Source organism: Durio zibethinus, chromosome 11, assembly GCF_047325235.1.
Source record: "Durio zibethinus cultivar Kanyao isolate XHJ-2024 chromosome 11, ASM4732523v1, whole genome shotgun sequence".
In the NCBI taxonomy this organism is placed as follows: Eukaryota; Viridiplantae; Streptophyta; class Magnoliopsida; order Malvales; family Malvaceae; genus Durio; species Durio zibethinus.
The window spans coordinates 6229555-6247009 of NC_143172.1; the positions used below are offsets into that span (position 1 = coordinate 6229555).

The 17455-nt window shown below is 30.9% G+C and overlaps 2 protein-coding genes and 1 pseudogene across 4 annotated transcripts; 1 reads left to right on the top strand and 2 right to left on the bottom strand.

Moving 5' to 3' along the window:
* Positions 1-4: 4 nt before the first annotated feature.
* Positions 5-1788, bottom strand: LOC111291192 (SNARE-like superfamily protein). The gene is made up of 5 exons (XM_022882818.2): positions 1269-1788; positions 777-937; positions 429-572; positions 252-316; positions 5-123 (listed from the first exon to the last, which is right to left on the bottom strand). The coding sequence occupies exons 1-5, from the start codon at positions 1460-1462 to the stop codon at positions 16-18; spliced, it is 672 nt and encodes a 223-aa protein (XP_022738553.1). The 5' UTR covers positions 1463-1788; the 3' UTR covers positions 5-15.
* Positions 1789-2848: 1060 nt separating this feature from the next.
* Positions 2849-6866, top strand: LOC111291040 (transcription factor MYB17-like; annotated as a pseudogene). Its single transcript, XR_016346269.1, has 5 exons — positions 2849-3095; positions 3199-3562; positions 4235-4380; positions 5057-5180; positions 5812-6866. The product of XR_016346269.1 is annotated as a transcription factor MYB17-like (transcript).
* A 301-nt stretch (positions 6867-7167) lies between these two features.
* On the bottom strand, positions 7168-8994 carry LOC111291041 (remorin 1.4-like). Of its 2 annotated transcripts, XM_022882587.2 has the most exons (6): positions 8784-8994; positions 8452-8654; positions 8245-8295; positions 8064-8151; positions 7714-7795; positions 7168-7622 (listed from the first exon to the last, which is right to left on the bottom strand). In XM_022882587.2, the coding sequence occupies exons 2-6, from the start codon at positions 8621-8623 to the stop codon at positions 7428-7430; spliced, it is 588 nt and encodes a 195-aa protein (XP_022738322.2). In that variant the 5' UTR covers positions 8624-8654; positions 8784-8994; the 3' UTR covers positions 7168-7427. The 2 variants fall into 2 exon arrangements, with proteins under 2 accessions (XP_022738322.2, XP_022738321.2); XM_022882586.2 differs by lacking the exon at positions 8784-8994 and having other exon boundaries at positions 8452-8741.
* Positions 8995-17455: the final 8461 nt, after the last annotated feature.

A 17455-nucleotide genomic window follows, 5' to 3' on the forward strand; every position in this document is an offset into this window, starting at 1 on the left:
CTGGCTCTAGGATCTCTACAAAGTTGATATTAAGAAGTCGTCTGTAAAGATTAGGCCAACCCATAAAAAAACTGAAGTAACAATAGCAATGATTGTAATGGGCATCCATATCAACGCAATTGCCTGCTAACAAAGATAAAAGTTAGAAGTTGCAATAAATTTGAACAAAAAAATCTTGGAGAAATAAAAACATTTTGCCTTGTCTCAGACAAATTTTAGATGTTTGATGCATTTCAATCCAATTAACATACCTCAAGCCGTGGAGAACCCCAAACTTGGGAGGAGGTCAGAGGAGTAGCTAGTGTCTCAAATATTTCTGTATAAAAGAAAAATTATATATATGCTCTCTTGGTGTTCATTATTCATTAATCAATGAAGCAGGAAATTCATTAGCTCGAACACTAGCATATGCACATAGGTGGACTAACCTGAATTTCGTCTTCTTTCTATAATATCAGACATGTTTTCAGTAATTATATCTAGTTCTTGGCAACGATTAGCATTCAGCTTTGATAGATTCGTTTGTGTTCTTGTATCAATATATTGCTTTCTAATATTAGCAATAATACTATCTGCAAGCCAAAGCAGATATCAGGAGACGAAATAAAAAAAAAAAACAAACTGGTTTCCAGCTTGATTAATGTTGGAAAGAAAAATGGAAACGTTGATATCAAAGCAATATGTTGATAAGTTTGGTCGGGTTGATTAACAATCAAATGTCATAACTACTTCAAAATTGCTAATATGAGCTGTAAACCAGTTACTGGGGATATTACCGAATCTAATAAAGCTGTATGGTGTTGTTATTTTCTCTATGAGGCTACGATCAAACTTGTCAAACTCCTTTTGCAAATCCTGCAGATAATGGAAAGCTAGTTTTCTTGGATAGGAAGAATCGCACAATGTGATGAACCAGATTCCATTCACGACCAAATAGCTTAAGGTAAAAGGGAAAATGGTCAAGTAAAATAGTAGAAAATGATTTAATGGATGATGTGGTGCTTTAATTTCTTGGTTCTGACATATATCCGAGGATATTTATTAAGCAAAGAAGATATAATCCAAATATATATGGAAAATGTTATCTGTCATATGTTTCTTAGTGGCTTTGGCTCAAATTAAATCTAGTAATTAGCCTTTAACCGGATAATTAGGAATCATCGTTTGCCTCAAAAACTTATCAAAATGGTTTAAGTTGCATGCATCAAGAAATGAAAGTATGAACATAATGTAATTTTTGCATAATTTACAGAAAAAGAAAAAAGTACTTGAAAGAATGGTGATCAACGCGGATGGTCATGTTGGAAGGTGGTAAGGCTCCTCTGGAGATTTCTTTCAGTATGAATTCTGCTTGTTGCTTGTAATTAGATGAGAAGTTGTCGTTCTCTTTGTTCAAGTGCCTTGCCCCTTGTGCCAGTGGCAACCCGTCATTCACCCTTCCAACCATTGTTAGCTTAACCATTTCCCACGCCAAATTCTCCTCCTTTATAAATTATTATATTTATGAAACAAAACTTAACTTGTCTCACGCTCAATGCTCCCCTTATATATAGACACATTAGGGTAGCCAAAGCCTCTTTTGAAGGCAAAGAAGATATATATGGAACTTAGACTTGAAGTCATTCCCTTTGGCTATGTGCAAAAGCAAAAGAAACCCAGTTCGGTGGTCAAGCAAATTGCAGGGGTGGCAATCAAGCATGAGAAAAAAAGTTTGAGTTTAATACGGCTTGCTGTGTTTGAAATCCAGCAGAGTGTTGATTAATTGTAAATATTTATGATTTCTTTTGCATTCTTGTAATTAGTCACGCCTAACTATTAAACTAGATTTCGAACCTAAATGGTGATATTTCTATTGAATTTAAGAGCATTATTCCCACCATAATATATATATAATCATTTGACATCAGAAAATAATATTGTCTAATCTAATATAAGGACTAATCATATTGATTATCTAATCAATTCACCTGTTTATAAAAAATGATGGACAATTTATTTTATATCAAACTTTAAGTATTTTATTGATAATGTATAAATCATTATTTTCATCAAATTAAGGCTGAAAATTAACTATCAGTGACTTTCAACAAATTTTCATTAATCGGTCATGCCACCAAACTTAATGGATTTCATACGAATTCTCAATTATAAGCGGTATCCATTGTTCAAAATTGATAAAAGAAATTATAAGTGATATCCAAAGTTTCAAACTATCTATTGCGCTTTCAAATGGGTAGAAACGATCTAGACTGACTGGGCCCTTTTATTTTGGTCCACCCAGAATTAAGCCTTCAAGAGGTTTGGACTTTCAACTCCAATTAATCTTATTTAATTTTATTGGGTTAATAAGCTACTGGGCCCTTATGAGGTTTGGGCTCTTAATTAATTAACTTATTTCACAAAGTCCTTTCTTCTTATTGGATTAATTGAAGCATTTATTTATGGGCTAAATAGCTTGCCATTTTATAAATGATTCTCTTGTGCTACTTTCATTCAAAATTTTAATGCATTCTACTCTTTAGTCCAATTCTTCAATTAAATTATTTGAAGCTCGAATTAATTCTTCAATTAATTGATTTGATGCGGAAAAATTACTGGGATCAAATGGTAATTGGCCCCGGACAGTTACAAGAGGTTTTCTGGTTTTTTCCTTCGTTTCCTTGCATTATCAATGCGATGATAGTTATTTCAAGTTTTAACACGTACCATATACGAATTAAAGAAAAGACCTTTTTTTTCAGTTTCATAGATTGATTGACAAAACAATCATGTTCATCTGCTAAGCATAGAGTTGTGTGGATTTCAGTTTGGATGTTGGTCAATACCCAGCTAGGTGATATATAGTATAGCTGCAATGGAAGGATAATGTCGAGTACCTATCAACCCAGCCCTTTGTCTATTCAGTGTTTGACGGAAGATAAACTGTTCATTGCTGTGCCCAAAATGCACTTCCCCCTAAAAAAGAGTATTTGGTAAAGTTTGATGGAAGCTCTGAAGATCTTCCCCTGATAGGCTGCCTGCCCTATATCACCACTTGTTCACACACCCTCATTTGCCCTCGTATAAGTTCCAAACAAACCCGCCGAACTTAGCTAGTTACTGATCAACTTTCTCTCTCTTTTTCTTTTTGTTCCCAATTAAGAATTTTCCCCCTCTTTTTCTCATACTAATTTCTTTCTCTTCATGTTTTCTGTACAGGAAACTTCCTTTCCAAAATTTTTGACTTTGTTTGTCAAGAAAATTCCTCTGACAACAAGACAAAGCTATTTTTTCCCCCTAGAAAGTCACAACTTTTCTCTCCGTGAATAGCTAGTTTCCCACCAACTCAAAGTTCTTTCATTCTCTACTAAATCAATTCTGTAGCTCTTTATGATGCTCTTTTCTCTGCTACTTTAGGTTCTATTCACGCCAGTTTCCTTCATTATTTTTGTTTTGATGAAGCCGGGCTTGCAGTTGCATGTTCTTGAAGACGAGTACAGCACTAGTAAAACCAAGGTGTCCTTGACTGCGAGATTGATCTCTTTATTAACATATCCTTGGCAGCATTTAAACCCGGGATCAGGTTTCAGTGACAAAATCTTATCTATTGATTCTATTTTCACTTCTCTCTTTTTATCTCTCTTAGTGTCCATTTGGATTTCGCCGGACCCCCCATTACAATTGAAGTTTGTGCTAATCTCACTGTACAGTGTAAAAATTTTCATTTGGTTTCATCGTCATAGCACGATTGATACCAGTTTTTCACTGGCCAATTTTAGTCCAGTGGCCAACTGGGCTTTCATTCGTTTTTCTTTTTTCCTTTTTATCCCTTAGTTTTTATTGTAAATACAAAATTACTCTTATAATTTAATTCTTTTCTTTTCTCTTGTAATTTTTATTTAATATTTTGAAATAATTTTAATTTAATAATAAAAAATATTATTTAATATATTATTTTTATTAATTATTTATTAATTTTATTAATAATTTAAAATCTTTATTATATATAATTTTTAAATTATTGTCTTTAATAATCATCTTTTATCTTATTAAAATTTATTTTATCATCGTCGTTATATTTATATTCAAATATATTTTTTTATCATTAATTTTAATTTTATCACTAAATAACCAATCTTATTATTACTATTATTTTTAATTTCATCGGAGCTAAATTCACCGCCGTCTAAATCGACCTTTATTGAATTATTCTTGGTTCTTAAAATTGATATGGGTATGCTTTATGTGAATGAAGTTAAGTGAAGAAGATGGGAAGAACACCTTGCTGTGACAAGAAAGGAGTGAAGAAAGGGGCATGGACTCCAGAGGGAGACCAATTGTTGGTTCAATACATCAAGGAACATGACCATGGTAGCTGGCGTACCCTCGCAATGTTAGCAGGTTTCTCTCCCTTCTTGGTTCTTTTTTCTTTTTTTTTTCTATTAGCTTTAGTTTTTACCTATATTTCCAAAAAGAAAATGGAAAAAAAAAAAAAAAAAACGAACTTCACATGATTCTGCTAAGGAGAGCAGGAAAATTGGCTGTTTTGGTCCTTGCTGAAGCTTGAAAGTGTCAAAGACACAGTTTTCTCTGTTGGGGGTGTCATCGAAATAGAAAGGAGACAGAGGTTTTCTCTCCAGGGAATCTAATTTTCTTTTTATATTGCTGATTCTTTCGATGCATCTGCAAGCTATGAATATATGTGGGGCTCTTTTTTGAAGTTTGATCAATGCTGTGTATCAAAGCACGTGTGCAAGTGTAACTGCAATTTTCATATACTTCTAATTAACATCCGTAAGTGGACTTTAATAGCTCTAACCCCCACCTGAATCCATTTTTGTTAGGGCCTATTATCTTCTGGCAAAGCTTAAAACACTTTATGCCCTGAATCCCTTCCGTTTATGGAGTTTTGCTGGACAGTTTATAAGCCATCTAATTTTGATATGCTGACCTTTCTTTGATTAAATTAAGCCAATATAAATTCTGATTCCTCACGAGATATTCCCAGTTCATTCGTTTACTTACTTTTTGATTTGAGTGCGAGGAAATTTTAAACACATTTAATGGATTTATCAAGGTTTGAGTGGGAAGAGCTGTCGGCTTCGGTGGGCTAATTATCTTCGCCCTGACATCAAACGAGGTCCATTTTCTTCTGAAGAAGAGGCTAGTATAATCAGGCTTCATGGTATGCTTGGTAACAGGTATTGCAATGAGTGGCTCTTTTTTTTCTTTTCTTTTACTTATGTTTGTCTGATTCACTTCATTGGTACGACACAAGCTGCAAGAAGATGACGAAATAGTTTCCATCCTGGTTATTTTCAATGCGGAGTTTCTAGAGTTTTATTGTATCTAAAAACCACCAACCTCTCTCTGATAAGAATTGGAGGTCAAAACTCAGAAGTCCTTGGTAAGAAAAATATGACTAAGCATATTTCTTTAAGAAGATCAAGAAGAGCTAGTTTGGTTTGTGTACAAATATGGTTGTAGTAAAGAGGAACACTTTAGCTCGCTTTTGCTGCTTGTTGTGTTCTGGAATTGTTTGGACAAGTAAGCTTGTTTTTTCTCACAAAAAAACTTATCATGATGGCAAAAGCTAAACTTTTCCTCCCCGTTCTTGGAGGCTTGGAGGGCATCTCCCCTGTCCATAGTTTATGCTGATTTAGACGGTTATTGGCAAACCGACTCAATGGAACTTTTTTCTTAGCCCGTCCATTACTGTTAAATAACCACCATTGCACATAAAAAAAATATTTGGCCTTCATATTTGAGATATATTTTAGCATCTCTCAACTCAAAGAAGACTAAATGACTACTGATTTTACCACTTTCCAGGTGGGCTGCTATGGCATCTCATCTGCCAAGAAGGACAGATAATGAGATCAAGAACTTCTGGAACACCCATCTTAAGAAGCGCCTCCTTTCCACAGGCAAGATACCGAAGACCTCCTTGTACTCTTCCACCGGTGAAGGAAGCACTATAAAATCTGAGTTACCTTCAACCCGCCACACCGTGCAATGAGAAAGTGTCAGGCTTGAGGCTGACGGCCACTTGTCAATGGAATCATCAATGCTGTATTCCTCATCAACAGTTAAAACCGAATGTGACATCTTTCTAAAGTTATGGAATTCTGATGTTGGCAAAAAATTCGGAAACACTGCTAAGCTTCCTAAGAAAGAAACAATTGAAAGCCCTATGTCCCAGGCAGGTTCATCGACAAAATTTGAATCAAATTCATATATCACATGTGAAGAAAGACCCACCATTACCTGCGGTTCTGACACAACCCATGAACAGGTTGATAGCTGTAGGCCAAGTTTAGACGTTGGCTTCTTCAGACTCCATCAGCTCCAATGAATTTTCGGATTCATCATCTACAGTACAGAAGATGCTGTTAGATCTACCTAGTGGTACTGGTATGGAATTCTTACAAGACCAAACAGATAATTTTGCAACCTTTCTTGACCTTCAATGCGATTGAATGGCAATTTTTTTTTGGTCTTTAGTACCAGTAGAAGAGAAAATTCTTAAGCTAGTGGTGCTTCTCTTGGTTAGTTTTGGCTATCTAAACTCTTGTATATAGGCTTCATCTATAGTACTCTTTTTGGCCTTTGGGAACATTCGGCTAAAAGGAGGTTAAAACTTTGAATATAGCAGGTTGCTTTATTCTAAGTTTGCTCTGCCAACAACTCTAAGAAATAAAAATGAGCCTAAAATAGGATATGGAAAAAGTGCCTAACTAAAATTCAAGTTTGTGGCCTACGAGTCTGTAATTAATGTTTTTTGTTCTCCATACAGCATATACCGGAACAAGGCTATGTACTAAAAAGCACTGCTGTATCTGGGATAATCCAAAGAATAGAAAGCGAAGGTACTTTTTTTTATGTAACTTTGGCCTTGGAAGATTTTTGCAGAGGCTTAACATATTTTATTCAACATTTAAAAGTGCATCAACAGGGGTTTCATTAATTTAACACTTGTACTTAATTGACTGAATTTTGCACCATGAATAACTTTACATGGTAATCTTCCATAGCCATTAAGGAGCTAAAATTTAAAATTGCAGCATAGAAGTCACTAACAGTTGCCATGGGGCATTTTATCCATGCTAAAACTATCCAAAAAAAAAAAAATTCTGGATTGTTGCACTTCCTGGACTTTATGCTATGCAAGATTATAGAATTTAAATGTACTTCATTCCATAATCTTCATGACTCAATATTATTACATCAAACCTTTTTTTATTACAAATTCAGTAAGTAAATTTCACCAAATGGTATATATACACACACATAAAAATACATACAACTGCATACAGAACAATGAACAATGGCCACTGCTTCAACATAAAAATCAAACAAACACATTTAGAATTGGCAAATGACCTCTTAAAAAGAAAATATACAAATGACCCAATTTTCTAATCCAGACTTTTTGAGGAATTTTATCCTCAAAAACAACCAATGATCTTCTTTGGAGTAGTTCCCGTGGCACGGTACTTTGCAGCGGACTCCTCTGCCTTGAGAAGATCTTCCCCACGCTTTGCTTCAACGATTGCCTTCTTCTCTTCGGCTTCCTTGTGGATTAAGGCCACCTTGTTTTTCACTTTTTCCACGTACTCAGCCTTCTGCTTCTCTAATTTTTCCTGCTCATGCAATAAGATTTAAGAATAAAATCATTGTTCTGCTTCAAAATCACATATCAACCTCCTTTTCAAAGAAAAACTGAATTAATACCTCAATCTTTTTCAGCTCAGCCTCCAGAGCTGCTTTCTTGCTATTCTCCCAAGCCGCAATAGAAGAAAGCTTTTTCTGAGCTCTGCCCAACAATTCCAATAAGCTCAAGTTCAGTGACATAAAATCCTAACAAAATTAAATAAAAGACCCAAGCTCAAAGTTCAATTTCTTTTTTTTTTTTATAAGAATAAAGGACTTCATCTAGAACAACGTAGCCACAAAATCTAAACCGAAAGCTGTTAAAAAAGCATTACTATTATTGCATGTTATGCAAAAATTAATATGAAGTTTCCGGATATTTTCAAAGAAAATACAACTTAAGGAAAGACCCAAGTGAAGAAAATTCATACTTGTTCTCAGCTTTGCTTTTTTCACTCTCTTCCCAAGCTTTGATTAGTGAAATTCGCTTCTCTGTCGCAACTCTAGCAAACACAGCATCTGGACAAACAAACCAGAGGGGAACTTTCAATTTAATCATATGAATTATATTTACAGGGACATAGTTAATCAATAGTACGATTGAGGAATTACCTCGATTAACAGAACCCTCCGTGCTTTTCTTCTCAGTCGATTCCGCCACCTCTGCCATAAACACCAAAATTAAAAGGAAAAAATTAATTATAAATATATTAAATTGACAAAAAGACAGAGAGAGAGCAAATTAAACCGAAGGGGAAAAAAATAAAAAAGTAAAAAGCAAGAGAAGCAAGACTGAAAAGGGAAAAAGAAGGGATATACTTTCGACGACTGCGAGTTCCGTAGACTCAGCACGCTTTTCTTCAGTAGGAGGAGGTGGAATTACGGATTTTTCCTCGGCAACGTCTGGAGGAGCGTCGGCTGGTTCGGGAGCAGGCGGCGGAGGCTGTGAAGGAGTTTCGGTTTCAACCTTCTTGGGTTCTTCCTCTGCCATGTGTTATTGCTAAAATCCGGTGACAAGAATCCTTAAAATGACAAAAAGTTATGACAGGGAGCGTTAGGATTGGAAACAGAAAATAGAAAAAAAAGAGAATTAAAAAGAGAAGAGACTGCAGGGGAGGTTGGTTGAGATATTATAGTTGGGGGAGTGTAACTGTAGCTTCTTCGATTGACTGAGCTTAGCTGGACGGTAGGTACAAGTGGTCTACTATGCGTTGGCAGAGTGTGACTGAGGCCAAGCTTTCAGCTGTTCCTATCTTTTCTAAACAGCATCATCAACAAAAAAATAAGTTTCGGACTTTCTGGGTTGTTTCCTATTGAAAGGTGAAAGTTAATGGCCAGAAGAAAAATATCTTTTTGTTGGCTTTTTCATTGAAAGTTATGCGAATTTTTTTTCTGATATAGGATTTTTTTATGGTTTATGGTGTAGTGACAAGTGTCACAATCATGTTTTAATCGAGATTTTAGCTAAAATAATTTATCTCCAGATTCTTATCATTGATTCATTCTTGGATTTCGTGGTAGAGACGAAATCTTTGTGGGCCAACTTTGGAAAATATACTACCAAGTATTTAACACAAGACAGAATTAATTCGCAACGCCCAAATCTTTTATCAAAAAACGGCACGCTCGCCAAAGACTATGGAGAAGGGAACGCCTCAGGCCCTTAGTCAATAAGAAGACTGCGTAAAGACACGCTCCTTAAAGGAGAATGAACAATTTGGACTAATCCCACTATTGGAAAAAAGGTGCTATTTTGTGAAATGTACTGAAAATTGAAATTAAATTACTATAATTATGAAAGAAATACCCTTTCGCTGGTTTTATGGATAAATTTTGGGTTAATGTTTCAAACTAATTAAACCAAAATCATTTATTAAAAAACTTATATACATTTATTTCACACACTCATATTATATATATTTATAATATTTTACTATCACAGTTTTAATACTTTTCACTTAAATCCTCAAAATAAAAAGTGAGTGTATGAAATATGTGTATAAGATAAATGAATGTAACATTATCTTTTATTAAATATTTTATATATATAGAAATTACTCTGAATTATCAAGAAAAAACTGTTAATACATGAGTTGAAGGATATAATGGTTAATTATTGATTAAAAAAATTAAAAAAAAAGTTGGAAAACTTTGTGCATTAGGACATTTGTATCAGTCACTATCTCATAATTCTCCGCTATGAAAGTAATCTTATCGTAGAATAGGCTAATATGTCTTCTTCCTCCCCCTTTCCTTCTCCCTCTCCCTCTCCCTCCACAGAGGAAATCGCAAAGCTTCACTGTAGCACCAAAAAGGTTAAAGGTAACCAAATCTTAGGTGACAACGAGCTCCCCACTCCAACTCGCACTCTGTGTTAATCTGTAAGGACTCTCTTTTAGGGGCCAGTTAGGGGCTTATTACCAACTTTCCTCCCAAGAGACACTATAGAAAAATAGATCTTTAGTGATTATATATATTTATTAACATTTATAAATATTATTAAATGATTTACGATGTTTATCAAAAGCATAATTAAAAGTGCTGCCTATACTTACATAAAAAAAAAAATAGTACCGTTTTAGAAAAAAGGTCACAAACTTAACAAATTTTTTTTTTTAAATACTGTTAAAAGAAAATTTAGTGATATTTGTGTTAAAATATCGTTAAATTAATAGTAACGTTTTTGGATACAAATACCATTAAATTGTAGTATTTTTTTTGAAATAAATGTCTCTAAATTAGAAAATATTTTTTTAATATTGACTATTATAATTAAATAAAAAAATAGATAAATATTTTTAAATTCATTAAAACGAATTTAAAATTATAAATTGAATGTTATAAATATTTAAATATCTAAATACATAATTTTTTGCAATATATATTTAACACAAAGTTTAATACATTAATATTCAAATTTTTTAGTACATTAACTAAAAATTTAAAATGTATGAAATTGATGACAACTTAAATTTTGAGCACTATCATTTAATGAACTATTTTTTCCACCACAATCACTAATTTGCTTAAGAACTTATTGAAAAAAGTAAAACAAATTTTTACACTTAATAATAAGCTATTTATAATATTAAAAAATATAAATATTTACTAAATATAATACCTGAGTTGGTGGACCACTTAAATTGTTCCCTGAAAATTATTGTTGTATAAAATTCATAAGAGTATTGAATCGATCATGCAACTGCTGACGCTCATCATCCATTTTAGCAAGTTTCTTAGTTCTTTATGCTTTCATTCGTTGAACACGTTGTTGCATAGTTTATAATCTCTCTCTCAATATTGAGATTTCTCGTAAAGATTGACTTGCTAATAATGTAAATTGTTGTAAGCTATTTTCATAGTAGCTAAATGGTTTGACCCAATCTAAGCCCTCGGACCAATCCATGTCTTTCTTTGTCAGCAACTTCTGTAAAAATTCAATCTTTCAATTTGTGCACATTGATAGAATAATCGGATGCTACTTCAATCTTAATGGTCATTTTCTCTTTTGTTTTCTCTTGTAAATTAATCAAATAAAGCTATTGAGTTTAATAATTAATTCATAATATATTTGAAATAGTAAATATTTACTTTCTATATAAACGAATCCAAAAAATACCATAATTTCTTATGTTTCGATATTTAGGTAAAATTTTATCTTTTTTTACATGGGTTAATCAAAAAAGTTTCTCACGTCTAATTTTTTCACCCAACTCAATCTCCTACATAAAAAAATACTATTATTGTTAAACACATATCAATCATAACTTATTTATGTGTATCAAGCATGACGATAATGATCTTAATCTCCTATATAAAAAATATTATTATTGTTAAACACACATCGACCATAACTTATTTATGTGTATCAAGTGTGGCAATAATGATTAGACACATGTAATATCATGTAATAAAAGCTATCTAAACTGTTAAAACAGAACAATAATTATAAATTTGCATTTTTGCTTTTTAACATTACAAAAAGTCCTAAATAGACATAAATATTAACTTATTCATAAATATCAAATCGTTAAAATCAAGTTCAATCATTCGGACAAGTTTAATATCATGTATTTAAGTCACCTAAATTGTTAAAACATAAATATAATTGTAAAATTATATTTTTGCCTTTAATGGTACAATAAAGTCTGAAAAAAACATAAATAATATCTTTTTCACACATATCAATCATGAAAACTAATACAATCATTTAGATAAGTTTAATATAATGCATTGAAGCTATCTAAACTGTTAAAATAAAATAATAAACACAAATTGGATTTTGGCTTTTTAACGACACAAAAAAATGCTAAACAGACAAAAACAATAATTTTTTCACACCTATCAATCGTGAAAACCAAGTTCAATCATTCAAAAAAGTTTAATATTATATATTTAAGTTATTTAAATTGTTAAAATATAAATATAAATATAACTGTAAAATTATATTTTTGCCCTTTAACAGCATAATAAAATCCTAAAAAGACATACACGATAACATTTTCATACATATCAACCATGAAAATCAAGTTCAATTATTCAAACAAGTTTAATATCATGTATTGAAGATATTTAAATTGTTAAAATAAAATAATAAATAAAAATTTACATTTTTACCTTTTAACAACATAAAAATGTGCTAAACAAATGTAAACAGTAACTTTTTCACATCTATCAATCGTGAAAATCAAGTTCAATCATTCGAAAAAGTTTAATATCATGTATTTAAGCTATCTAAACTGTTAAAATATAAATATAACTGTAAAATTATATTTTTGCCCTTTAACAATCTAACAAAGTCTTAAAAAAACATATAAGGTAATATTTTCACACATATCAGCCGTGAAAATCAAGTTTAATCATTTGAACAAGTTTAATATCATGTATTGAAACTATCCAAACTGTTAAAACAAAATAATAAATGCAAATTTGCATTTTGGCCTTTTAATATCACAAAAAAGTGCTAAACAAACATAAACAGTAACTTTTTTACATATATCAATAATGAAAAACCAAGTTTAATCATTCAAAAAAGTTTAATATCATATATTTAAGCTATATAAACTATTAAAACGTAAGTCCTAAAAATATTGTGTTTGTTTGTATTAAAAATACTTAATAGGACTAAAGAAGATTGAGTGTCTATGGGTATTGATGTGGCTGATATGATTTGTATGTTTGTAATTCTATACAATTAGTAAATTTTGTTTTTTATTTGTGATCGTAGGTTGGTTAGATCAAACCATATTAAATTATTATCTCTTATGTAATTGATTAATTATTCAATTTTGCTTTCACTAGCTTGATTGGATTAGAGATTTTTTTGCCTGACAAGTGGTATTAGGGTTTTAGTGATCCTTAACAAGTGGTGTCAAAGCTGATTGTTCTAAACATAGGAAGATACAAACTTAAAGGAGCTCGATTTAAGAAAGTGTTTGGGTTCATGCTTTGACAGATCAATTTGTGTGAAGCGTGAAGACACACACAGAAAATTGTTACGAGACTTTCGTTACATGTGAAGTAAAGCATATCTAGTATAAAAAAAGATGATTTTGATGAAATTTGAGTTAAGGTGAAGATTATTGAGAATAGTGACTCAAATCCTATAACATATTTGTTTGGAATTGGCTAGATATTACTTGATAGACAAGAAAACTTGTAGAAGAAGAATCTAAGAAAAAAGATATTCTTAATAAGTAAGTTTGACATATAGAAGAATAATTCTAAGAGAAAAAAGAGTCTTAATAGGTAAATTTGTATACTTATAAATAGGAAAAGTCTCTATAAGGTTAGGTATAAGAAAAACATGTAATAAAGTTGTAGGGTTTTATGAGATAGACATCACATAAGACTATTGGAGATTTACGTTTTATTAATATATATGTTTGTATGTTTATGAGTGGATTAAAAGAAACTGAGAGGGTCCACATAGGTATGGGTGAATGAGTGCATATAGGTATGTGTTTGTTTAGATTAAAAATATTCTATAGGATTAGAGGAGATTGAGAGTATCTATATGTATTGATATGGCTGATATGATTTGTATGTTTGTAATTCTCTACAACTAGTAGGTTTTATTTCTAATCTGTGGATATAAGTCAGTTAGACCGAATCATATTAAATTACTATTTTTTGTGTGATTGATTAATTATTTTATTTTACTTCTGCTAGTTTGATTGGGTTGAAAGCTTTTTGCCTAATAGTAAGTTTCTCTTCCATCATCTTGAGTTCTACAATTGGAATATAAAACTTGTAAATCAAGTTATTTCTAGTATGAAGCTCAACAGATGATAATGTGAAAGGGAAATTAAGATTGTGCACGCATATAATATACCTTACATATCTAATTATATGCTAAAATTTTAATTATATATACAGAAAGAATGTGTCAGATACTACTTCAGTTTTTGATATAATATATAAACCTAAAAAGCTTAAGCCTTCAACTATAACAAGAGTTTGAGAATATGTCTTAATTTCTAATGCAAGGAAATGTATAAAACCCAATCCCATTCCCAACGCGTGCAATAATTCCTAAACAAATTTGAGTCGATGAAGTAGCAAATCATTTGTTGTACTTTTTTTTTTTGGTAAAAAAAGATAGCAGCTTGGAAACGGAAAAAGGGTTATAGGTTACAGCATTTAAAATTTTAATTTATTAAATGTTATTTTTAATAACGGTTATATAAATAAAAAATTAAGCAATGATTCATTTCCTATACTTTTATACAGAAGTTTTTGTTAATCTTCCGTTTCTTGGCACCTTGATTAGAGGCAAGGCTTAAACGATAGTGAATGATTTGATTTTGTCATTTAAACCAATATAAAAGAAATCTGTAGACACAGGAGAAAGAAATATTACAAAACAAGCCTAGCTACCAGCGTCAGTTGCTGTATGCATGGTTTGTTCCTTGTCAGCTGTAGTTTCTGCTCCAGGGGGAAATTTCTTCCTCACTGGTTTTCTTCCTAGAATTAATACTAGTATCGGGAAGCTTTCGTATAAGCTACGACATGATGACAATGTCCCTTGGGGCACATGCTGAAAGTTACATATTTCATTGATTTATTTATAAATTTTGAGTCTATGAGCTTTACGTAAGAATTTTAATGGGTAGAATTTAGAGAGAGTAAAATAATTTTTATTTTATCTTTTGATTTTTATATTATATCTATCTTTATATCTATACTTAATAAATATTTTAAATTTATTTTTATTTTTACAAGTATTTAATATATATGGATAATTCTATACCCATAACTTTTTTGAAAAAAAATAAAACCAAAATCTATATTTTTAATTTGTATGTGTAAGTAATTTTTTATAAATATATATTAATTTTTTTAATAAAAATATATTAATTTTAATTGTTCTATAATAATAATTTATATTATTTAATAAAAATTTATTTACTAATTATATTTGTAGAGTATGGATACCGAGAGATGTATTATATTATCCATCTTTAAATCCGTATTCGATAAAAATTTAAAAATATATCCATTTTCATACTCATAATATTTATTTCAATATTTATCTCTATTCAAGTAAAAAATTAAATTTCTCTTTAAATATTGAGAAAACTGATATTTCTAATTTTACAGCGAAAGAAACCGTGAATGACAATAATATTACCGTAAAGCCAAGTTGCTAATCGCCCAAAACTGAGCCACGCCACCATCATAATACAACGAAGTCATAGACAAATTAATTATATGAATATATAGTGTAGAAATTTGATATCAACCAGTAACATTAATGAGCAGTGGCAGCTGCTGTATGGCTTGTAGCATTCATGAAAGATATTCTTCTCCATGGGCCTACTTATCACATGATCATAGACAAAATAATATGGTACTTTGACAATTTTAATTAATTGTAGATCTATTCAAATAAAAAAATGAATGGATTTAAAAGAATTTAAGTTTGATCGATGAAGTCTGAAATATGTATTAAAATAGGTTTTGAGCTTACATATGTTTTCTTCTTAAATAGGCAAGAAATTAAGGTGTTGACATATTATTGTAGGCAAGTATTCTTTAGAATATATAATAAATATAAGTTGATAAATGTAAACAAGGGATTATATTCAAAATGTAGCTTTGCCTTTGGCAGGGCTTCTGAAATTGGATATCCTTGTAAGCATAAGAATGGGTCTTGTCATGGTAAGCTAATTAAACGAATAGCAGAATTTCCAACCCAAAAAGATGCCTAATTTTTCTGTAGCTATGACTATGAACATAGCAAGGCTTGCAAGGCAAAAAAGAAAGGCCCCACAACAAGGCATTTACCAACTGGTGTGTAAATTGCAATGCTTTGGGGGCTGGGATATCCACCAAAACACGTGGCCAGCCTTCATTCCAATGCCTTAATTAGGGCGGCAAAACAACTAAGTATCCCTGTCAAATGTCAATTTTTTGCATCATCAATTATTATATATTTTTCTTCAAAAAAATCTTATTATATATATATATATGTATTTTAATTTACAATTTTTTTGTGCAATTAATTAATGTTTAAGTTATTATAAATGTAATTTAAGATTTAATTTAATTTATTCATGTAATTAAAGAAACGATACAAATTAAATTTTTAATACATGCAATTCTCTTTCTTACTTTTAAATTATGCCTTAATTTGTAAAAAACAAAATGATAAATCATTATTAGTTGCACTTAGGCCGAAAGTATCCAACAACACAAGACATTTTTTTATTAAAAGAATAACATAAGACCCTTTTTTAAATTAATAGCGTAAGACATTTTATTCTGTAATGATTGATGGAATTGATTATTATTTATCTTAATACATAAATAAATTAACGTTGCCTTTCATAAATTAAAAGAAGAAGGTTACTTTTACACTCCACTCTCCCACCAATAACCATACTATCTTTTTTGTTTGTCAAAAATAGATAACCTCAACTATCTTTTGAATGAGTTTTAATCTTAAATTATAATCTTAATACACAATTATTCTTTTATTACATCATCTTCTTTTAAATTAAAATAAATGTTCTTTTTTATTTTTCTCCAAATTATTTCAAGTTAATTTTTACAACTTAAAATTCATTTTACAAATGAAGAAACTTACTGTTTTTTCCATGTTTTATGTATAATGGATTTAAGGTAAAGAAAATTTAAAATAAATATATATTGTATATATTTATTTATATGTTAGAATTCACTGCATGTTGCATGTATTGATGTATGAATAGTTTGTTCTTTTCTTTTTTTTTTTACATTAAAGAGCAATTTTCAAGATTAAAATAATTTTTTTTGGGCTAGAAGAAAGCTGAAGTGTGAAGGAAGCTGTAAATGGGATGTTAACGTGGTGGAGTCTTTGATACTTGGCGTTAGATTCATTGAGGACGTCACTTAGGACGCTTGTCCATAGAAAACGCAATTTGTCCCCATCAACGGCTGTCAGCTCGACAATCTATCGACGTTGGCGTCTAGTTTTGGCAACATCTCCCACCCCACCCTTTTTTTCTTTTTTGTGCATTATGATATTTATTTTTCTTATTTATGTATGCTACAAATTTTAATTGCATGGTTTAGTAACTTTCGTTGGTGGGCTCTTTGCCTCAAACTAATTCATGGATCGGGCCGAAGCTGATCAGAATTCATGGATTAGACCCAATAACTAATAAGACCAGACGCTATTAACATATTTAAAAGTTTTGCTTAAAATCATGTTGGTTTGGTTAGTTTTAAACTCATTGACATTCTTTTTAATTTTACTTTATTATTTAAAATAAAATACATATTAATATTTTAAAACATAATAAACCATTTAAATGAACTTCAAATTTGAAAAATCTTG